The sequence below is a fragment of the Clarias gariepinus genome, chromosome 9 (genome assembly GCF_024256425.1).
Source record: "Clarias gariepinus isolate MV-2021 ecotype Netherlands chromosome 9, CGAR_prim_01v2, whole genome shotgun sequence".
NCBI classification, from domain to species: Eukaryota; Metazoa; Chordata; class Actinopteri; order Siluriformes; family Clariidae; genus Clarias; species Clarias gariepinus.
The window spans coordinates 16,751,973-16,777,342 of NC_071108.1; the positions used below are offsets into that span (position 1 = coordinate 16,751,973).

General features: G+C 39.2%; 1 protein-coding gene across 2 annotated transcripts; it reads right to left on the bottom strand.

Moving 5' to 3' along the window:
* Positions 1-688: 688 nt before the first annotated feature.
* Positions 689-19,353, bottom strand: pdzd4 (PDZ domain containing 4). Of its 2 annotated transcripts, XM_053503281.1 has the most exons (8): positions 18,873-19,353; positions 15,013-15,051; positions 12,653-12,942; positions 7,867-7,954; positions 7,560-7,658; positions 7,412-7,474; positions 6,803-6,904; positions 689-5,515 (listed from the first exon to the last, which is right to left on the bottom strand). In XM_053503281.1, exons 1-8 carry the CDS (start codon positions 18,930-18,932, stop codon positions 3,560-3,562), a joined length of 2,697 nt encoding a protein of 898 aa, XP_053359256.1. In that variant the 5' UTR covers positions 18,933-19,353; the 3' UTR covers positions 689-3,559. The 2 variants fall into 2 exon arrangements, with proteins under 2 accessions (XP_053359256.1, XP_053359258.1); XM_053503283.1 differs by lacking the exon at positions 15,013-15,051.
* Positions 19,354-25,370: the final 6,017 nt, after the last annotated feature.

Below are 25,370 nucleotides of genomic sequence, written 5' to 3' on the forward strand. Positions count from 1 at the left end.
GAGGCCTGAAGGACAGAGGATTCAAAAGCAAATCACAGATGACTAAAAGTAGATTGACCTATTAAAGTAGATTTAATAGTTTTGGAAAGCGTCTTTACTCCTGATTGGATATGCTGATGTCTTGCGCCATTGTGCCAATGTGTTGCATGTACTACTGCACTTACCTGAATGACGCTGTATAAAAACTTGAATGTACATATAAGCTAATATAAATACTCTGTATTTACTCTGGAATGGGATGTGTTATAATGTCTATAACTGGCTGGGAGCAGGGAGATGAGCTATTGTTTACACTTTAGGGACTGGGGAACAAAATGTAAATGTAAAGTTGTATCAGTATGTGTTTCAGAGCAGTAACTATATTTAAAGAGATGACATTGTATGAAGTTTTATTTGTATATATGTATGACGTTTCCATCACAACCTAATTCAGAGAAATTCTATGTGATTATTTATTGCTCTTATTCCATAAAATATGTTCTTGCTGTTGGAAATACTTGTTTGTTTTCTGCTTTGTCATCTCTATGGGTCAGTTACTTTGGTTCCTATTGAGCGTGTATTGATTTTTGTATGTGTTTGCACTCATATAAGTGCGGGTTTTTCCTGTTGCCTCAAATCCCAGATGTAAAATGATCGAAATAATCAGAGAGACAAATTCATTTATAGTAAGCGATACAAAATGGTTTTATTTCCCCTAAAATGTCATGGATTAAGACCATGTCAACAGCACACTGAAATGACTATTTAAGATCGAATGCATGTTACAGCTTGTGTAAATAGGACCACTGATATGAATCAACAGGTACCAACTGCGCTAACAATATAAAAATCTACTTGTCACTAACATACTAACAAATCAATAGAAACTGAAGTAAGAAACACTGATCACATACATACTATACTGAGCAATGGATATATAACAATATGATCCATAGATTTCTGTTTAATGTGTGCAATACTTCTCATTAAAATCATGCAAAATTGTTTTACAGTCCAAAAGTTGGAAGTCACTCTGTAAGCATAGAGTGGATAGGGTGAACGCAGTTGGCCAGAATAATAAGCAAAGCTGTTTTTTTTTTTGTTTTTTTTTGTAGTTTGTTTACATTATTATTTACAACTTAACACATTACTCTAGTTCAGAGTTCAGGCGATCACTCGGCAGGGCATCATTCAGCTAGTTAAAGATTTGGCTTTTTTTTGGTCTTGTGCATTAGCTGTTGCAGCTGGTCATGTTTGCTCTAGATATTAGACAACATGACACCTATTCTCAGAACCTTCCATTTAGAGCTGAACAATATTCACTCATTGGTCAATTTATTAGGAGAACACTTGTACACCTGCACATCCATGCTTTTATTCAGTCAGCGAATGATAAGGCAGCAGCACAATGCAGAAAATCATGATGATTCAGGTTAATGTTCACATCAAACATCTAAAAAAAGACACTGACTTAAAATAACTGCTACTTATGATCCTGATGAGCAAAAAAAAAACATCTCAGAATGCATAAAACATTTTACAAACTTTGATACCACAGCAGAAGACCACACTGGAACAGCTTGTGTGAAGTGAACCGCTACCCCTCAGGTTCCTGTTCTTGGCTTACACATGTGGAATGTTTTTCTGCTGTTACAGCTCATCCATTTCTGGATTTAGTGTGCTGTGCTTTATTCCCCTCTTACCTGTTTCATCAGCACGGCATTTTCACCTACAGAACATCTGCTTAGATGTTTTTTTTTCCACCATACAATGTCAAATCCAAAGATGGATGTGTGGGGAAAATCTCAGGACTTTCTAAAAATACTCCGACCAGGCCATCTGGCACAAATATCGATGCCAAACTCTTTTTCCCTTATTCATGCAGTTGCTGTGAGAAGCTCTTATACTGTATTTGCATTATTTGATGCATCCGTGTACTGCTGCTACACAGTTGGCTGATTGAATAATTGCATGAAGAAACACTTGTATTTGTATTCCTAATAAAGTGGCCAGTGGGTATACAATATTACTCACAGTGTATCACATCTTTAAAATTATCTTTCCCCTCTCTGTACTGATTTAACAGACAATATTACTCATATTTAAATGATTCTAATAATTACTTTTTTCTTTTTATTTGTGTGCTGTGATTATCTTAACCAATATTCCCATTCTGCTTATGGAGGAAGAATCACGGCAACCGATTCCATGTAAGTGATGAAGAAGTTACATTATGGTTTCGTTAGTGTCCTAAACATATTGCGAGGCATACCACAGTCACGATGTGTAGCAATGTAAGAACAGTAGGAGAGTTTGTCCATATTGTTGTAATCTTACTTCCAATGAACAAAAAACCAGGCGTCACTTTTATTGTGTCCATAGAAAATCCTAGTCTTCGTGTTTTCATGCACATTCACCTTTTCCTGGTGTATAGGGTGTAGGCTGTATTTTTTCAACATGCACCGTGACTATTTAGCACCATGTTGTCTCTTCAGCCTCAGTGTTTCTAAAATGTAGTCTCTGGTAAAAAGTGGCACGTACTCCTTTTCATATTATAGGTTTTTGATGGGAGAACTGTGCTTGAAATTAGGCTTCATGATTGTATCAGCACGGAGTAGTTAAATAACCATTATAGGATTCTGCAGTTACAGTATTAAGCAGCCCCATTTTGTAATGGCCTCGATAATGACATGAAACATGGAATGAATTTAGATTTTTCTTGCTGTGTGGTTTGTCAGTTTGTTTTTTTTTTGCACTTTTCTATTGTGACCTAGCTTTGTCGATGAGAATCATGAACATTTGTCAAAACATCAGTCTAGCTCCAGGAGTTACTTCATCTGAGTAGTTTACTTGTGAGAGTACACAGTATGTAGAATGCACACGGGTACGGCTTCTGTGCCTGGCTATTCATTCATGTGCTGTCATAAAATTTGTGCTGGGGTTTGAAAAAAGCTTTTAGAAGCACCCGATGAAACTAATGTGTCTAGATTCCAGATTTCTTCATAGCAATACATTTAACTTGACTAAAACAAGAACATAAACAAATGTCTAGTTGCTACAAGTATTTGTTACAATTTGTCTTCATGTGGAATAAAATACGGCTAAGCTTTTTTACAGCATGTCCACTGTTATAAATGTTTGAAGCTGATCCTGCATGTTTTACCACTTTGCAGTTTGTTTTGAGGGTGGAGTTGCAGCTTAGTGAAGGTGGCTTAGTTCCAATTAAGATATACTGTATCATCATTACCATGCTTAAATAAAGCATTTTTTAATAAATGGTAACGACATGATCCAGATTACTGACTAAGTATATATAAGAATCACTAAAGAAAGCAAAACATCATAAGGCTCAACACTTGGATTAAGTAAGTGATCAAATCTGTAAAATAGCCAGACAGCTAGATGGTAAAAACAGAGCATCTGTTAGGAGAAATAAGCACATTCACCCCAAATCAATGACTTTAAGCACCAGAGATGCAATGCAAAAATTGTGCTTGTTACTTTGATGCTACTTTCATGTCAAGGCGATGTGCTACATATAAATTTGTGAGATTGTTCAAGCTTTTTGTGTGCTTTTCTCTTAGACAGTAGTGACAGACAGAAGATGGTTGTAGACTCTTGTCCCATCTGGAGAGCGAGAACCATGAGCCAGCAGCTCTTGGATGGTGATCCAGTTGTCCAAGATGCGACGGTTGCGCTTCTTTGAACTCTTCTTTTGGCTTATCTCTAGAATTGACGCAGGGGCCTGCCCAGCTTCCTGCTGGCCATCCTTCCCTGGGTCTTGGTCTCGATTACGGAGATAATCTAGTCGACATTGCATCATAAACTCACGTCGTCTACGTTGTTCGCGGGCCCTCAGCAACTGTTGCTTGCGCTCCTCTTTGCTCCAGTACCGCCCCATTTTCATTTCGCTTACAGCATCATCGTCAGTGGTCATGCCGCTTCGTTCCTCGCATATCTTTATGGCACGGGCCTTCAGTAGGCGATCACGGACAGGTCGTTTTACTACATAGCGTGTGCCATCGCTACGGATTTTCACCTTCCATTCCATGCGTGGTGAGGCAGGTGAGAGTGGCAAAGGCAAATCTAAGGAGTGTTTTGCTGGGCTGGTTTGAAGCATGGGGCTAAGAGTGCTGTTTGCTAAGCTCATGGGGCTTGCTCGGCCACTACTGCCAACTGGAGCCTCGCTTTCCCCTTCCACAGTTCTATCCATAGTCGAGTCTGTGAATGAAGAGCCTAGCTGCATGCAGCTCTGGTAGTGCTCAGGCTTAGGTCGGTTAGAGTGATGTCTTCGGGTAAAGTATGGACTAGATTCAGCACTACGACCGCCAGTTCTTTCATGAATGCTGCTGGCTCTTGAGCTCCTGCCCTGTGTTCCGCCATCTGCTAATGAACGAGTGGTCCCTTCTCGAGACAGAGAGTGGTACTTCTGGTTGATATTGGTGTTCATGTGGAATTTCTTGTAGCTACTGGGTGAATAATTCAGAGTACCACGGCCCCTTTCACTCCAGCTGGGTCGGTCTCTGTGCCTTACCTGCAAAGGAGAGCCAGACTCATCTACCTGAGCAACAGGAGAAAGGTGATCACTGACCAAAGGTGTGCTCCTGCAGCTTTCTCCTCCAGTGTTATAAGCACTACTGGTGTCCTTGTCTGATCGCTCTCTCTCAGGAAGTTCTTTAATATCTGACAGCTCATGGTGTGGGGAACCCTGTAGGTCAGTAGACACCCTCGCTGAAGCCTCCTCCTCCAACAACCAAGCCTTTAGGCAGCGCTCACGTAACTGCTGCATTTTCTGCGCTCGTAGAATGTTACGACACTTGAATTCAAGGTGCCGTAGCTCCTCCTCCAAAAGTGCCATCTCATGTGGTGTCAGGCTCTCATTAGAGTTTTCATCCAGAGACACCTCTTTCTCTTCTTCCTCCTCATCCTCCCCTTCTCTTTCCCTCTTCACTTCTTCATCAGGGCTTTTGCCTTCCGTGCCATTCTTCATATTTCTTTCATAACGACACTTGATCTCTAGCAACTCCCGGTATCTCTCACACTCCTCTTCAGTCAGGCCGGGCATCATTGTGGTCACTGGGTCATGAATGTATCCTCCTCCTGCACCGCCACAATCCAGAGAGTCTGCGCTGAATTGGAGTTCTCTGATATGGAGTAATGGTGATGGAGTATCACCTCCACCTCCACTGCCCCAGCCAGGCCTGAACTTGCGGAGGCTGTGTGGTGTGTTAGTGGTGTTGGTATTGGAGGCACTGGTCTGTTCCTCACCCAGAAGTATATCGTGCTCAGACGATTCCTCGTTCTTGGTGCTCTCGTCTGTTCGGCCCACACCGCTGTCCAGCTCCTGGCTGTTATTAAGGGTAGCCATGCTTAGTAAGGGTGCTTCACTTTGTAGTGGGACCTCATGAATGCCCACCTGGACTCTTTGCTGCCGATGATGGTATAGATTGGATAAGTGTGAGCTGTTCAGTGTGTCCACACTCATGCCTACTGGTAACTCAAAATCCAAGTCCTCGGGATCCATTTGAGTTTCCATCTTAAAATTTGTGTCACAGAAATGTGAATGGTAGAATAGTAGAAGAACAGGCGTTCCGTAATTTGTGTACATTTTATAGTTGGCGATGACGTAGTTTGAGCGAGAAAAAAAGAACAGAGAAAAATAGCATGAGGTTGCTATGCCAGAACAGGTATAAAACTTGGTAAACAGGCATGCAGTAACACAGTTTATCACTAGATGGCAATATCAATATGCAGTGCTACAGATATTGAGAATCCTGCATCACAGAAATGATCTGGATGAGATAACACAGACCCATAAACTAATATTACTGTTTCAAAATCTGATAATTTAAAGAATCATGTAGCTCAGATTCGATTGACTGCAATCAATTTCTGCCCGGGGTTGTTCAACTTGCAATCGATTACACAACTACTCGATCGGTACTCTGGTTTACCAGAAGGGGGGTATTGATTATCCTCCCGTATCTCAACCACTTGCACCTTCTCTCTTGTAATCTTTCTTTAGTAAGCCTTTAATCTCTGCCTTCTTTCTTCTCCAAAGGTTCTTCAGTCTAATACGTTCTCTGTATATCATCTCCAGATTAAGCAGCTAACCTTCCTTATCCTAACCCATAAATAGTTGCTTGTTCTTTTGTTTTGGTGGAGGTGAGAAAAACAGGAGATCATTTGTTGTTTCAAAAATCAGGTTATTCTTGAAACAATTGACTCAATTTTCGTGCATTGTTATTTTAACATTTGACAACTAAATACATTTTTTTATAGCTTCCACTTTCCACCTATGCCATAATTTAAGAATATGGTATATAATATTGAATTATATGTTATATAATATGTTAAACATATGTTATAAGGATTTATACCCTTAAAAATTTCCCAAAAAAAGTTTATCATGGGTAAAATTGATTCCATTACATGCTACCACTTCATCAATGCAATATTTCTTTTTTCTTTGTCCTCTTCTCATGTCTTTTTAATGACCATCTCCACTAAAAAATCTGTGTTTTTTCTCTCTACAGTTCTCTACATCTTCTCCTTGTGGAATAGCGTTAATGGAACTGCATTAAAGCCTTGACAGACATCACTATGAGTGATCACATGATTCAGTCATGACTGATGTGAGTGTTCCATTTCCCTCCCATCAGCAAAATAAGCCATTAATTTGGGGATCTTTTGTCAGTAGTCAGTGGCATAGATGTATTAGCTGTGCGGCTGTCATGGACAGCTTGTGTTTGTGAGTGTAATGGATGTATGTATGCATACATGTGTAATATCAAACCATCTCTTTATCAATAATTTTCTTTACCTCCATCTCTGGTCTGGCCAGTAGCAGTGAAAAATTTGTGCTGTCTTCTCGGGTAAGGATGGCCACTGCTTCTTCTCTGTTCTGGACATCCACTCCATTTATCTGGGGAGCATAAGGTAGACACAGAGTCAATAATGCACATAAAACCATATAAAGTCATCAGCGTAGCTGAGAACTACAGTATACTGAATAAGGTGGCATATGGTATTGGCGTTTTTTCAACACCAAAACACAGCAAAAACACAGCCAAAAAAAAAAACAATGGACCTTTAGAGGATCTGCTGATGATTAAAAATGAGCAATTCATGGCAGGTGTTGCACAAGTAGTAGTTGATTTTTAGTCCTTTATCATTTATTCATCTTCGATGGCAGCATAGCCAGTCATACCTACGGCCATGTTATGGGAAGATCTAATGAAACTGGAGAACCCGGAGGAAACCCATGTACATGTGCTGTGATACATTTTTGTGTAGTATAGTTTAACTCCTGGAACTTAAAAAAAAAATCTAACTATTACTGTGACAGATTCTTTGGAGTTTGTTGAAACTTACAATCTCATAGTTTTATAATGCTTTCACTTTGGACATTAAGCATTTGGTACAGATTTACCTGTAATATTCTGTCACCCTTGCGGATGCGTCCATCTTTGGCAGCTATACTGTTTGGATTGACCTAGGAAAAATAAATGATCAGTCAAATGAAAACTTGCATACCTGCAGTTTGGATATCAGCACATTCCAAATGAGTTTTCATTTACCTCCCCTACGTAGATACCCTGGTCCTCTTCATCATCGGTGCGGTAGCACACTGTCAAGCCAAGCTTATCCTGCTGACTGGACTTATAAAGCTCTACTTCCTAACAGAGAGAAATGGGAGGCTCACCGCAGGGCACTGATCGAACACACTGCCTCACATACTGGTGTCTAAAGAAGCAATTAAATCTCATGCTGATAGAATATTAGGATGTAATTGAATATTTGGTAATTGTGGTGCAGTATCTGGAACCTGAATTAAAATTTTACGATTGACTGTTGGACGTTGTATTGGTCCTATGAGATCCAAACCTCGTATTCCAGCTCCTCTTGTCGATCCACTTCATGGTTAGTAACATCAAGGTAGTCATTGGGATCAGCAGAATCATGCTCCAGAGTGCTATAAAGAAAATCATTTAATACTGTAACCCACCTGAATTTAACAGTGATATGTTACTGTATGCAGCATTTTCACATACTGCTTCTCTTTAATGAGTTATTTAGGATGGAATTCATCCAGCAAAACAAGTCACAGAAGAGTCATTAAACAATATTCAGTAAATAACAGGCTTTTTCTAGTGTTTTATGAAATGCATCACATATATATATATATATATATATATAAATATATATATATATATATATATATATATATATATATATATATATATATATATATATATGTATATACAGGCAGGGGCATAAGTTAGAATATAATTGAAAAGTTGATATTAAGTATTTCAGTATTTTAATTCAAAAAGTAAAACTCATATTATATAGATTTATTATACACAGACTAATGAAGTGTTTTTTTTGATGATTATGGCTTACAGCTAATGAAAACCCAAGATTTAATAACTCAGAAAGAATATTACTTAGAATATTTCTTAAAGCCAATTAAAAAAATAATAATTTAAACACAGAACACAGCACTCAATACTTGGTCTGAGCTCCCTGTGCATGTTTAACTACAGCAATGAGGTGTGGCATGCAGAGGATCAGTCTGTGGCACTGCTGATTTGTTACGGATGCCCAGTTTGCTTTGATAGCAGCCTTCAGCTCTTCTGTGTTATTGGGTTTGGTGTCTCATATCTTACTTTTCACAATACTCCATAGATTATCTATGGGATTTAGGTTGTGTGAGTTTGCTGGCCATGGTGCTTAAACCAGGTATTAGCACTTTTATCAGTGTGGGCAGGTGCCAAGTCCTGCTGGAAAATGAAATCAGTATGTCCAGCAGATGGAAGCATGAAGCGCTCTAAAACTTCCTGATAAAACATAGTGAACCAACACCAGCAGATGACACGGCTCCCCGAACCACCACTGACTGCACAAACTTTACATTGGACCTCAAGCAACTTGGATTGTGTGCCTCTCCTCTCTTCCTCCAGACTCTGGAACCTTGATTTCTAAATGAAATACAAAATTAACTTTCATCTCAAAAGAGGACTTTGGCCCACTGTGAAACAGTCCATTTTATTTTGTCCTTAGCCCAGTAATACGCCTCTGCCATTGTCTTTGGTTCAAGAGTGGCTTGAAACAAAAATGCGACAGATGTAGCTCATGTCCTACATACGTACGTCTGTGCGTTTTGCCTCTTGAACCATTAACTCCAGCTGCTGTCCACTTCTTGTGAATCTCCCCCAAATTCTTGAATGGGCTTCGTTTCACAATTTTCTCAAGGCTGCAGTTATCTCTGTTGTTTGTGAACCTTTTTCTACCACATTTCTTTTCTTCTATCCAACTTTCATTATTGTGCTATGGATACAGCACTCTGTGAACCGCCAGCTTCTTTAGCTATGACGTTTTGTCTCTTACCCTTCATGTGCAAGATGTCAATGATCGTCTGGACAATTGCAGTCAGCAGTCTTCCCCATAATTGTGTAGCATGCTGAACCACACTGAGAGGCCATAAGGCTCAGGAAACGTTTGCAGGTGTTTTGAGTTAATTAGCTGATTAGAGTGTGACACCATGATACTCCAATATTGAACTTTTTCACAATATTCAGATTTCCGAGATACGGAATTTTGGGATTTCATTAGCTGTAAAATAGATCAGTCTATGTCTAATTAATTCATATAATATATGTGTTATTAATATAAGAGTTTTATATATAAAATACACCTTCTTATTCAATTAATTATTTTTATTGCTTTTTAACATTATATAAATTTGGAATTATATAGTAAACAAAATCCTATTTAAAAAATCCAAAATTTGCCATCTTTTGTGTTGACAGCTTTGCACACTCTTGGCATTCTCTCAGTCAGGTAGTCTCCTCATGAAATGATTTTCCAAGAATCTTGGAGGAGTTCCCAGTGATATGGAGTAATTGTTGGCTGCTTTTCCTTCACCCTCGAATCCAACGCATCCCAAACCGTCTCAATTGGATTTAGATGTGGTAATTGTGAAGGCCAGGTCACCTGATGCTACACTTCATCACTCTTTCATCTTCATCACTTTTTGGACAAATAGCTCTTACTCTTAGATGTGTTTTTGGGGTAATTGTCCTGTTGGGGAAAAAATTATGGTCCAACTAAATGCAAACCATATGGGATGGCATGTCACTGAAAAATGCTGTGATAGCCATGCTGGGTAAGTGTGCGCACAATTTTGACTAAGTCACCAACAATGTCACCAACTAAGCATATCAGCACCATCATACTTTCTCCTCCATGCTTCACAGTGAGAACCACGCATTCAGGAACCGTCTGTTCACCTTCTCTATGTCTGACAAAGAATTTGGTCTCATCAAACCACAGAAAGTTTTTCACTGATCTAAGGTCCTTTTTTTGTGGTTTTTGGCCTAAGCAAGTCTCATCTGCTTGTTGTTCTTCTGTGAAGTAATGGCTTCTTTGCCGCAATTTGAGCACTGAAGGTCTGACTCTTAAGCAGTCTCTTCTGAACAGTTGATGTTAAAATATTCCTGCCGCTTGAACTCTGAGAAGCATTTATGTGGGCTCTAATCTGAGGTGCTATAAATCTGCAGTTTCTGAGGCTGGACATTGTAATAAACGGTATCCTCTGCAGGAGTGGTCGCTCTTGGTCTTTCTTTCCTGGGATGGTCCTCATGAGAGCCAGTTTCAACATAGTGTTTGATGGTTTTGGTGACTGCACTTGGGAATACGTCAATGATCTTAAGATCTTTTTGGTTGATAGACTTTAACTTTTTTGAGTAAACATGGGTTGTCTTTTCTCTTTACGTAACTGAGTGTTTCTTGGCATAATATGGATTCATACAGTACAGTAGTTGTAGAAGCACTAATAAGGCTCCAGACTCTGTACCCACCCTTCCTCTGAACATGACAACTAAAGGTCAAAAACATATTAGAAATGGAAGAATTGTCACAAATTAACTCTTGACAAGGCACACCTGTGAACTGAAAACTATCCCAGGTGACTACCCCATGAATCTGATGAGAGAGTGCCTAAAAGTTAAATGTAGCTACTTTGGACAATCTAAAATATAAAACATATTCTGAGTTGTTTAACACAATTTTGTTTACTACATAATTCTGTACGTGTTCTTTTATAGCTTGGATGTCTTGGCTGTTTTTTAGCATGACCGACCATGATCGATCAACCTCTATAACTGATTCTGAGGCGAGTGCACAAACAGCGAGTGCACACTGAATGCTGCAACAGAAACACATTTTTATAGTGTAACATTATCAAAAGTTGCACGTTAAAAAGCCTCTAATCGGCCGTTTTCTCCAAACCCTGCGAGCGAATTAGTATCAGACCCACTCATTATACACGCTTACACCAGTCTCAAAACAGCAAGAGTGCTAATTATTCTCGACACATGCACATTAGAAGCTGCATGCTCACAACTGCTCAACACCACTCAAAATTTTGGAGGCATCTTTCTTTATAATTCTACTGGTTGTAAACTTCCAATAATTCACTCACTGGCATCCCCTGGGATAGGAGTGAATTATTTAACACTTATCTTATATGTTTGTTTAGAAACAATAAATATGGTAAGTGAAGAAATATGGGTTTTATGTAGCTTTTAATTAAATTTTAAAATAATTTAATAAATATAACATTTTATGGTAAACTTGTATTTGCGTTCCAAGTGGCGCAGTAGTAAAGTGCTCGCCCTATGATTCGGGGATCGCGACTTCAATTCCCGGGTGATGTTGTAGCCTCCCGCAGCCAGGGGCCTGGAGAGAACTGATTGGCCGAGAACATCAATCAATGACTCTAAAGCCATCAAGGGTATCTGTGAGGTCATGCAAATGGAATGACGGAAAGCGATGTCCTCCAAGTGTGTAAAGCCCCCCAACGATGCGTGAGCGAGCTGATCGAAAACATACATTCGACCTGCGTCATGTGATTCATGAGGAAACACTTCGTTGTTTGGGATCCTTTGTAGTAGTGGCCTTCATATTTAAGTGAGACACTGTGGGAAAGACACTGTAGTTGCTACTAAAATTCATTAATGCAAAACCAGGAGAGACAAAGGTATGCTATGAATAGTTGTTAATATGCTTTTTGCAATTTTGTTCTCTTCAGATTTAATCATCTCTGTAATGTGTCTGTGATTCCATGTTCTCTATAGACTGCATTTTTCATTGCATCATCCCACTTTTTTTCTGTTATGCAGACCTTTTTTTTGTGCTGGATGACATTGTGTTATTGTTGACGATGCGAGCGAGGGAAAGAACATGAGCCAGCGAAAGAAGTAATAAAACTGAGATTACTCTTGTGGCTCCTGAGAGCAACATAAGCGGAGAAGGAAAATTTGTCTGTGCACGCTGGGATAAAATCAGGTTAAACCAAAATAAATTAAATTGTCCTCTCTTAAATCGAGCCACTTCAAAGTATGGAGAGTAAAAAAGAAACACTGTAACCAGAACCTCTAACCAAGCTGGACGCATATTATTTGTTTATTTAATAAGAATGTTATGATTATACCACCCTGGGATAGCTCTAGTATGATGCTCACAATAGAAAAGCTGGCAGATATAAACCAGCTGTGCATCCAGATGTTCCGCATCCTCCAAGCCCTGATTTGATCAGCATATCTACAGTTTACATTCCACAATAATAAAGGACGTTTAGCAATGCAGCTGAGCATAATGCACTCACAGGTCATTCAGGATATATGACTCCACCATTGGGGGCAGTGGAGGAGATGGAGGAGGCTTCGGAGAGCTGCAGCCAGTGTAGCTCCCTTGAGCAGCACCCAGAAAGTTCTGGAAGCTGATGTCTGTCTGTGTAGAGTTGTCCACGCAATCAGTGATGGCCATAAGTCTTGCACTTCCTGTTGCAGTTCCTGCTTTCCTCCTGTGTCCCTTCCGGACCACTTGAAGCAGCAGGGGATCATGGGAATGGCCATCCTTATCTTGAGTTAGGTGAGATGTTCTTCTTCCTTTAAGCTTATGACGAAACATGAAAAGGTGTGAGCAAATAAGAGGCCATTCATAGCTGTGTTTATGAGCTAATGTTTTACAAAGCAGGAAAATAATTAAAAATAAAAAAATATTAGAAATTAAGGTTAGGTACAACAATTTTCTAGGCTTGTATTTTCCTTAACTTACTATAATAAAATATACACTGCCCGGCCAAAAAATTCGTGTCACATTTATTTACATCCAGAGTCGCAATAAATTCTCTCCAAGACTTGTATTTATGATGGGAGAGTCAGACCACTGCATAAAGCATTCTCCAGCACATCCCAAAGATTCTTAACAGGGTTACAGTCTGCGCTCTGTGGTGACCAAACAATGTGTGAAAATCATGTCTCATGCTCCTTGACTCAATCACTCTTTCACAATTTAAGCCTGATGAATCCTGGCATCATTATCTTGGAATGAGCCAGTGCAATTAGCAAAGAAATAAAAAAATCTATTGATGGAAAAACTAGGTCATTCAGTCTATTCAGGTCAATAGCTGACCTCATTTTTTGGGAACATAACATTGCTAAACCTAGGCCTGACCAACGGAAGCAACCCCTAGTGATGGGTGCATCACTTTACTGTATCTGCCTCTTTTCTTACCCTGATGTTCCCATCACTCTAGGTACATCTGGACTCATCAGACCACATGACCTTTTTCCAATGCTCCACACTCCATTCTTGCTGCTCCCTAGCAAATCAAGGTCTTTTTTTTCCAATTAAGTTCACTGACAGGCTACACAGATGTTTAGTCCAAATCCCTTGAGGCCTCTTCAGACTGTGCTTGTGTAAATGCCCTTACTATTTCACTATTAAGCATAGCTGTGAGTTCTAAAGTGGTTTTCTTTATAATTTGATTTCACTAAGTATTTAAGTAATCTCCCATCACGCTAATTCAGGAAGTTTTTCCAACCACATTCTTTCTTCGAAGATGATGGATCAATACCATTCTTCCAATTATTATTGATGCGTTTTTTACTTCTTACATAATTTTTGTAATTTTAGCAATCTTCTTAGCAGAGTAATATCTTTGCCATGACCACAGGATATGTCTTCTGACATGGTTATTTAAGGAATAAAAAGCTACTCACTGCATCAGTTTGGGTTAATAAGCTGAAGCATAGTAATTATCCAAGGAAGGCTTCTATTAGCTAATAATTCATTAGTGCCTTTTTTTATTTTTGGCTGGGCAGTGTTAGTTATGTTATGTTACATTTTGTTTTGTAAAAATGTTAAAATGAGACAAAAAATAAATAATTTCTTAATAATTTCTTAATAATTTCTTAATTTCCTTACTTTAAAAAAAACAAGTTAACTAATATATTCCTATTTCAACTAAAATGTTTTACTAATATATAATATATATATATTATTTTTTAATATACTATATATATATATTTTTTTTTTAAAGATCCAACTAATATAGGTTTGATTGTCCTTATAAATGTGATGACACATCCATTGGTCATAATTTACTAAGATGTCTTATTTCATAAAATTGGTAAAGAAAAAAAATATTAAACTAAAAAAACATTTAATATTCCTACTAACATAACTGCACAAGTTATGTTAAGGTCTACCTTTGACAGATGTTTTCTAGGAATCAGTAGAAAACATCTAAAACATCAGTGTTATGGATTCAGTTATGAATTACTCAGAATTTTTAACCTAAAAAAAATGACTTGGCCATCAAAAAATAGTTCATACTGATCTTACAAAAGACATTAGTAACCGAGTCCCATGAAACAGTCTTTCTTTACAAATCGTTATTGATATAAGGGCATTTCTATATAGACTACATAAACAAAACTAAGAAACTAAGCTTTCCAGCAGTATATGTATGATTTAATATGAAATGCCATTTTACTCCTAATAGTAGTCAGTAAAATTAATGATCATTATATTACATTATAATCTCTTTACATGATTGATTTAATCCAAAATGCATGTATGACAATGAAGATAATCAGTCAAATGGTCTTAAATGATCCATATTGTAAAAGTACATTGTTTTACAATTCTTTATTAGCAATATGAATCTTATACTTCAACCTTTATTTCGGCATCAATGGGACGCATCATGTTGCCCTTCTGTTGAAAAGAACAGATAAACCCAAATCAATGTTTCAGAAACGGTGAAAAAGAATTTATTTATACACAGCAATATGTTGTCTGGGATCATAATGATATGTTAATATTTAATACAGGTTCCGTTGAAAAAGTAATTATTGAAAATGTGACATAAACAGATGAATAACTATCACCGTCCAGACAAAATGCTTCTTCAGCATTTTTTCAAACATCCTCTCTCTCATATTTTTCCCGTTCCACTACATTGCCTCTTTGCCAAGTTGTTAGATTTCTCCAGTAGTACCAATTGGAATATGCATTAACTAATTCATCGAAGCAAGCCTTCTACCCCAATACCCTCTTCCAGTCTTGATCAAAACAGCTCACACATATAGTTGATTTATACTGCGCGAGTGCAGGTCTCAATCAATACAGGCTTAATCCTGTGGACAGTTTTGCAATGACCTCCGTCTCATTTCTCTGGTTCTGCTCATGCTCGCCATAACTGACCCCTGGAGACCAGAGCTCACCTCAGTCCGTCATAGAATTCGAGTCGATGCCTATGACTGTCCAAACGAGAAAGTAATCCATTTATTATCCCTGTGTGTATGTAGCATTATTGATCTTGTCGCTGGGCTTGATTAAAAATAGCTGGTTTGCACACTGTTGCTGGAGCATGATGAAGTTGAAGACTATACCTACTGACATGGCATAGTTTTCCGTATACAGTATACGCTTATGACACTTGTGATGATCAAGTGTTTTTAGCTCCCTTTTCCAAGACGCATTTGAATGTTTATTAAGATGAATTGTAGAATTCTCGGCATGTCGTTTTTTGAAATACGTGTGTTTTTGAGAATAGCAGTCATTATGTTGAGGTATTTGGGCCAGATTAGGTATTTATCTACAAATTGCATTTGCTGTGATGGAATTTATTCTGCCTTATTAAAAGGGACACTGTGTACTCTGTGATAAGGCTGTTTGTCAAAACAAAGACAAGAGGCAGCAATTACCTCCCTTTATAGCCTAATACACCTTTATTGACCTTCACCCACTATATTTACCCCTACAGAATAATTGCATCTCTAATGAAGCGACCTGCCAAACACGGACATTGGCATTCACGTCTGCTTTCCTTTAATTCCTTACTGTCCGTGTCAAAATCGCAATGTGAAGAGTTCCACCGCTGGCTGTATTCTGTTTCTACTATTCCTGTCTACAACACTGCAAGTTGTGATAAGAGTTATATTTCCAGTGATAAGTGTTGAAGATTTAAGTTTTATACTGTACATACCAAATAAAAGAAGCATCACTCTCAATCTGTGCAAAAAAGATCTGTGGTTTTCTACTTACTGCAATAAATTATGTTTTTTTCCTGCTTTTTGATTTTCACCCTCTTCACAGTGCTCTTGACCCAATTGTATGTCAAGCATGTATTTCTATAAAGGTTCGACATATTTTGCGTAAGTAGGTCATTTTTTTCCCTAATCATTATTTATTGTTCAACAAACCTACTGCTTTTCTCATCCTTTCGCCCTTTCCTTAGCCAATTCTAGAATCCCCTTGCTTTTTTATCTCCATCTACCTCTATCTTTCTCTGAAGTGTCCCTCAGTATCTCAAGCATAGAATGAACCTTTAGAAATTGTGATGTTCTATTGATGTTCTTTGAACCAGGCAGTTGTGAACCTGATGATCTTTTTTGTCTGCGTTTGTGCACGACTAGGGTTGGTGTTGGAAGTGGGTATGGTCTGTGAACAAAGGTTGCTGATGTCTTACAATCATCATTTATTTTCATTTGGTTGTATTTAACAGTCCTGTGGGAGTGTTGGATCTTCGCTCCTGTCTTGTAAGCAAAATCAAAGTAAATATTGCTTGGCGGGATGAGTGGTCTGTGTTTATTTGTGTGTGTGTGTGTGTGTGTGTGTGCACGCAAAGCACACTTGGATGTGTGGTGCTGCGCCTCTGCCTGAACACTATGGTGAAAAGCGTATAAGTCTTTCTTAATTACCTTAGTTGCCATGGCAACCACATCCCATAGAGATGCATTTGACAGAACTTGTTGTTGGGGAGGGGGACACACAGAGAATGAGAGAGAAAGAGAGAGAGAGTGAAAAACAGAAAAGACATGGAAGGTGGGGCCGCATACAAGATGAGTAAAGTAAGAGCATACTTGACGCATATCGGGCCAGCTCACTATTCATCACCAATTCAATGCATTTCAATAAAGACACGTGCATTTACAGCTCATTACAAGCAAGGAGTGTTGCAGCAATTAGTTGAGCTTGTTAGCAACAAAAAGAGAGATGTTAAATAAATGACATCAGCCTCACTCCTGGCTGTTGCAACCTTTTGCTTGAAGAACCAAATGGTGGCATTTCTTGATGAGAACAGTATAGCAGTTTCTGCTCTTCTATATTACCACAGTATGGGTCAGAGAAAAGAGCAAACACTCAGGCAGACTCAGAAAGCATGAGAGAGAGAAAGAGCGAGAGAGAGAGAGGGAATGAGGAGAAGTGAATGATGACTATATAGTGTGAGCTGGTGTATGTGACTACCAGGCTATCCCTGGAGGACGTGAAAAGGTTCAAAGCGAGAAGTCTCTCTCTCTCTCTCTCTCTCTCTCTCTCTCTCACTGAGGATTGTCATGGCACCTGGAACTATACTATAAGTGATGTACCCATGTAATGATTAACAGTGTAGCTGTCCACCTACCAATACAGTACACCTGACGGATTAAAGCGTTTACTGCATGAAAAAATGTTTGGTTTTCAGGTTTTGGCATCACATTTGTGCAGTACATGCTTGATCATGTGACACCATGTGAAAAAGGAATTTGATGAAAGTGTTTTGCTTAAAATGGTTAAAGTACATCTGGAATAGAAATGTGAATAGAAACATTAAAATGAAACAATGAAGAAGAAATCCACATGATAAAGACAGAAGGCGGCTCCAAGCTGTCTCAGCTAGAGATCATTTATCATTCTCCACCATACCACGGAGAACACATATATCATATACGTAGATGCCGGATTTCATTAATTGTCTTGATTCAGAATGCCTCCAAGCGTTGTTGCTGTCTGGCTGGAAAGAGTTAAGGGGTCTCTGAGCACTTCCTCTCATCAGTGAGCATAATTTTTAGGAGGCTTACACACCGAGGGCTTCATGTTTCATGCTGAAAAACTAGTTATGGAACGACGCACATGAGGCACCTCGGGCGATAGAAGGGAAGTAAAAAGAAAGCTCTTGAAATTGTACAGATATCGGCGAGATCAAGCAGCAGATCCCTCTCAAATTATATACAGCAAAATTCCACCAAAATCATATGGGCTGGCGAAGGTGAAGATTTTTGGCATGGAAAAAAATCAATAGCCATTGCAAGTCTTTAGAACAATGCTTGTTTAAATGAAGAAATTGAAAGTGATTCAGTATGTTCAAAGTGTCACTTGTTTGGATGTAGCATTGTGTTTCACTGAAAATATCATATTAGAATAGGCCTTAAGGACTTAATAGGTATTTTAATCACACCATATCAATACCACATGATATTGAGAATACACAAGGGATATATTCTTGTAAACCAAGAAAACAACAGCCTTTTTAGTAATGGGATACTGCTTGGACATTTCACACGTGATCATACTAAGCTCACTTCCTAAAAGAAATCACAGAATAAAATGTCTTGTGTTGTGTTGTGCTGTATACATCTCATGTGGTGTACAAATCAGCACATATGTGAGACAAAGCCCCTAAACCCTACATTACCGAGCCATCTTCACCTCATTATTTAATCGAGTCGATTGTGAATAAGACACTGGTGCTAATGAAGCATGTGTGTTCTCACCTGAAACATGATCCTGTACTGCTCCTCAGGCCGGTTTACCACACACATGTTACAGCCCATCTTGATTTGGGTTGAGGTTTTTTTCTTTTTTTTCTTTTCTGATTCTCTGCTATGAAAAGGAACACGGTTTATTTTGAGCTCAGGAGATCCCTCTCTACAGGTTAGGACTCCATGAAAAGCCTTTGAACTTCTGTTCTCAGTCTCTCCTTCTTCAGTCAGAATACCAAAATGCAAGAAGAGATTAAAGAATGATTTCAAAAAAGTTTGAGAGTAAAAAATTCAGAACTGGGCAGGAAGGATGAGAGTGATGGATTGTGGTTTAGTGTATTGGTTAAATCCAGGCATTACAAAACACTCATACAGTTGTGCTCTTGCCATTATATTTTACTGTCTCTTTTTATTGTCTCTTGTCTGTCAACATAGGAATGTAAATGATCGAAAGTCCCAGAGGCAAACCCTTATTAATATTATTATTAAGCTCTATTCTTGGTTATGTGTTTTTTTTTTTTTGCATCCCTGTCAGTTACCTTGTGCATTAACCCGACCTCATAATCTGTTTAGTTAAATAAGATCTCTCTGTAATATATGCTGTGTTTATTAGCCTGCTCTCTGTATTCCCAGCTGAAATAACAGTTGTCTTGGATTCATTGTCCCATTATCAAAAAGTATCCATGTGCACTATGTTTCTATATCATGCACACGTCACCTGTCACTAATTGACATCCTACAACCTTTCAGTGGAATAACACTTGACCTATTCAGGTTAGCTCCTTCGCTTTACCTACCCTGTGCAAATATCATGGCCTGTTTTTTTTTCCTAGACATTTCTCTTGAGAACTGTTCTCCAGAATCATATTTAATGAGGCATCTCTAATATTGCCAATAGAGCAAATCAAAATGTCTCCTTCTCAACGGAGATTATGTGATGCCTTTTCCTGTTCCACACTCTGTTCCACACTTCAACACGGATCCCTGTCATTTAGCAATCACATCTTCTCTCCTTCTCACTAACGGTGCACTGTGCATGCCAGAGACTGGATGAGTGACTGCACCTGTCAGAGCACGTCTGAAGCACAGTCCCCCACTGCCTCCTCCCGTCTCCCTCTTTCACACTCTTCCTCTCTATCTCTTTCACTCCCTGTCTCTTTATGGCTCTACAGATTCGCTGTGTACGCCATCAAATGCACAGTTCATAGTGTAACAGAGAGACTTGTGAAACGCATGATGTGATGCATTGGGTGAGAATGAATGATGGTGTTTATAGAAAGATTGTCATTGAAGCCTAGTCATGGTTTACTAGTGAATGAAACAGATGTGTGAGATGTTTGAGATGTATCCCGATCACATCGAGCCCTGACGAATCCAGGTCCAGGGTGTATTCCTTTATGTGGAAGAAAGCCGGTTGGCTTTAGCCGGGGAGAAGGCAACTGGTGATGAGCCACCACCTCTCTTTATCTCTCTCGTCCTCCCTTCTTCCTTATGCAGATCGGAAACGTAACGTAATCCAGTGTAGAGCAATGAACTGAAGCACTTCCAGAGAGAAAATCAGGATCAAGTGTGCAGTCTATCTGCAAAGAAGGCAGACGGTCCAGCAGTAATCCACAAGACGGATCCTCTTAGCCAGCGCTAGAGCAGTGCTGACGACATGTACGTGTGTGTGTGTCTGTAAAGAGAGGAAGGCAGAGCTGCTCGGTGACAGAAAGTGTGCAGATCAGCACCGCTGCACGCGCCAGAGACCATTATGGCTTTCCAGCAGCTCTCTCTCTCTCTCTCTCCTCTCACTGCAGCACCAGCCAATACTCAGCAGCCTGCTCTCTCTCTCTCTCTCTCTCTCTCTCTCCCTCCCACCTTCCTTCTTCTTCTTCTTTCCCCCTCCTACATTTCTCTACCATTCCCACATTTACTGCTCTCTCTATGCATCACCTGTGCCTTCTTTGGCAACTCTTTGTTGTTTGCTGTTTGCCAGAGCAGGAGATGAGGTGCTAGTAGAATATGTTAAAACACACACACACAATGCACTTTATTGCTGTATATACCAAACCTGAATGTTGAATCACCCTTTAACCAGTGGACAATTGCATACAAACAAAAATGCTGCTGATTTGATATTAGGACAAAAATTTGTGTAAAAAAAATGTGTCCTCGTATCCTACAGGATGCGTGTGGGTGGAGGCTGTAGAACCGATGATATCCTGAACCTCCACCGTGCCACTAAAGTGAAGCATTATTCACCAAGCCCTGTCTGCCTACAGCAATGCCACGGTAAATTAGATGTGATGGTGTCCCCCTGTGAATTGCAGATATCTTGTTATCTAGCTCCGTCTTCATGCCACCCTTCTGCACCACTGCACTCCCGGTAAAAGCATTTTACTGAGCCCACTGTGATCCCTGCAGCAGCTTAGTGCAGAGGAACACAGATTATCACTCATAAACCAATAAAACACCCCTGTTACCTTTCTCCAGGGTGCTCTTCTTTTTTTCTCTTCATCTCTTACTCGCTCACCTTTAACTCATAGTATAACTCATACGATATCTTCAATCTTCTCAACACCGGTGCATCCTTTGATATAAAAATATCAGACGGTATTGATTTCTCTGATATTTCTTCACTTTTTGGTAATTTACTCGCACCGCAAAGCCCGCGGCTGAGTTTATATTGGTGTTGGGTGAACGGGTAGTTGAGCGTCATTTCTGTTTTTTGATTGCTTTTGTTTCATTATTGGTAGCAGTGGGTTGGTGTTTGATATCTGACGCTACATACTGCAAATATAATGATGTCCCCATTTCTGTTGTACTCTCACTCAAAACATCAAAATAAATAAATAACCCAATTTGATATAAACTAATCATCATTATTTATATAATTCCATTTTATGTATATCAAGGCCAATTGCAGGGAGAGATACAGAACAGTAAAGAAAAATATTTTTTGCATGCTTGTGTATGTTTATTGTTAAACACTATGCCATGTCTTAATTTTTTTTACCGCTAATGTACAGTATGTGGGACAGTCTTCTGGAAAATTATTGTTTTATACTAATAATATAAACCGACCTTTTTACTTCATCCATCCATTATCTATACTGCAATCCCAGGAGCACAAGCAGCCCAGTGATGGGCACAAGCACATTTTCTTTCACAAACTATATGCAATTTGGAAAACCAACAAACACGGCAAAAACACACTCCACTCACACGGACCCAGAGGTGAAATTTAGACCATTTTTTCAGTGACTGATTTTGATGAAGGCAATCTTTTTCTGTTTTGTCTTTGAGAGTCAAGCTATTTTCAGAAACAATCTGATCATTTTGATTCATACATATTGTCTCTCACTTTTTTATACTTAAATAATTTTCTTTTGATTCTGTAAAGCTGCTTTGCAACAATAAACTTTGTTAAAAGCGCTATACAAAGAACATTTTATTGAATTTTAATAGTATTAACCAGACTTCAGCCATAACATTATGATGATAAGTAACTTGGAATTGCAAATGCCAAATTGTGATGGCTAGATGACTGGGTCAGAGCAATTCCCAAACTGCCGATATTGTGTGCTCCAAGGGAGGAAAACTGGCAACAGGGTCAGGGGTGGCCAAGGCTCAATGATGCAAATGGGGAGCAAAAAAAAAAAAGACTCAATTATTATTTCTATCAAAGAAAAAAAAAATTATCAAAGGGCATAAAAAACATTTTTAAATTCACAAAAAATGTTTTCAGCATAATTTTATTCAAGTGTACAGAAAATGCATCATGCTACTCACACACGTTCCACCAAGGCACCATCCTTTCAGCACCACTACTTTGCAAAAAGAGCAAAAGGAAGCATGGCCAAGGGGTGGGGAAAAGGAACTGGCTGGAAGATCCTGATCGCCTCCATTTTGGAGTTGACCAGCTCCTATAAAGCTCCTTCTCTGACCAGTATCACTGGATAATGCCAGGCTTCCTCTCCTCAGTCACCAACATGTTCCTCCCACCTTATTTTGTACATAATCTGCAACATATTCATTATATCCCAGAACCCTGAAGAAATCGACACTGTTGGAGAACACGCAAACAGCCGACATGGATCCTGGACCCACCCTTAACCTGGAGGCTTATCTTTGGCACCTGCTGGAGGTTGGGATGCAACAGTAGACGCTCACTCGGGAGCTGGCTAATAGCCTACATGTTACCACCAATGAGCTGTTGGAAGCCAGCTAGCTCCACAAAGCCTGGGCTACTCCTTTCCCCAATCGTGTCATGATGCCCCACGCCTGCTGTCAAAACTCACACCCACCAATGAAGTCCATTAGCATTCCACACTACATTTGAATGGACAACTTTGCAGGAAAAATGGGCTCTAGCAGTGCCATCTTTGCAGGAGGAATGAGATCTAGCAGTCCCAGCGCTGTCCAGGGAATCACAGTGAGCATATCACACACTCCCAGTCAAAGAAGCATGCTACTATAAAAAAAACATAAGAACAGATATCCTTACCCAGGGAAAATACTAAAATGTGCAAGACAAGGAGGCCTCCAAAACCATGGTTGAGGACCACTGAGTTAGACAATCTTCTGTGTGTTACAAAAAGTGATTACAGCCAGAACGACATCAGGTGGCAGATCAAGTGGCCCTTGCCTTTTTTGCTCACCCTCCTGGAGCTGATGACAGCTGAAGAAGGAAAAGAGATGCATATCATGACTCTTCCCTGACCCTTCGCCCCAGGCCGGCACTATTGCTGAGAGAGAGGAAGCCTTCAGAGTAGCAAAAGGCGTAATGATACCAAGTCCTAAAAAAAAAAGGCATTGTTCAATAAGAATTTTGTAAAATCCATTTTAATTAAAAAAGAAATATATTTAAGCTATGTCACACAAGAGGGAGTGGTGTTGGTGTTGAGGGTACTGGTTATCAGCAGGGCTGTGATGCGGTTAACATGGGTGAATGTATAGTAGTATTAAATTTTTACCTGGACTTTGTAGCCAAGCGGTGAGGAGAATAAATAATGGTGATGAACAATCCTGTATATCCTGTAAGTTTATCTTTACAGTATATATTTACTAAATATTTCCAGTTATTTTGCTATAGAATATCACCTACATTAACTTCTTGGTTTTGGGGTTGAATCCAAAATAGCATTAAATGGAAAGCTAGTGAGCAACGTATGTTGTACAATCCACTTGTCCTACACATCAAGTAGGCCCCATGCTCAGGGGTTAGGCATAAATAAAACAACACAAAGGTAATTTAGAACAACTTAGATGCAATTATTAAAAAGACAAAGTATTGTTTAAAATGATATAACATTATCAGATATTTTCTTGCTAAACGTGTGGTTTTGATTGTGTTTTTTAGCAGGCAGCTGCACTCTCATCAGTACTGCCGACTGAACAGACCTACTTTCACCCATGCTAATGACTGTCAGTTAGTCTGATTAAGACTTATTTGAATACCTGTAAAGCCTAAATGATACAAATATCCCTAGTGCTGTTACATTTACTCTTTTACTATCTTGCTACTGTCTATTATCACCACCCATGGAATGGCTCTTGTCCAATCAGATTACCTGTATAATACACGTTATGGTACATATCATTAGTTTTACTTCTCAGCTCCTTGGCATGTTTACACACTGTAAGTCATTGCATAACATAAAAAAATCAATCTAAACCTAAATAACCCAGGATGATTTCCACTCAAACCATTTTTTTTTTCAATCTAAAAATAAAGGCATTTACCACATCTCAAAGTTTAGATTAAATCATCAACAATGATCTAAATGGAGCAATGATTTGGATCACATAGACAATTTTAAAACCTACTCTGACACAGACCATTGTAAAGCCTCTCAAACTTGAGCCCCAACTCCAGGCATTGTAATCACCACACTGCATGCTTACTGCCGGACACTGATGAGATTTACTATTTAGGTGTCAAAAGTTGGTACTGGACAAAAGGGCATTTATCGATACTCAGTGTTATCAAAGCAATTTGGTCCGTTCTTCATTAGTAGCAAAGCTCTTCTTTTGTTCCACCAGGCCATGATGAAGAAGGATTTTGTGAAGGACCTTGAAGCGGATGAAATACTCCTGGGTCCAGGTGCAGGAGATCGAAGGTGAAACGACTTCCGATACACAGTAAATACTGTCCTCCTTCATCTTAATTTAATAGAGGGACTGTATTACCGCACTCAGCAGTGTGGACTGCTGCAGGTATTGCCTGTAAGGAACTTTCTGTCATCTACACAGTGACAGCCTCTTGGAAACAGATCTTATAACAGATGCTGCACTGGATTTGGACCTCCTTCTACCTTACATACTCTTTACTATTCAAGAATCACCACTAGCATCCACCAGGTGCACCAGTGGCCACGTGATTTGCTCAATATAACGAAGGATGTCTGGGAAGAACAGCCATCTCCATATCACACAGTAGTTAAATGTGTTCACAAAACACAGCAGTACAAAGACAAACTGACTCCTAGTGTCCACTACCATATTTTTCCATATGTAGGCCCAAAT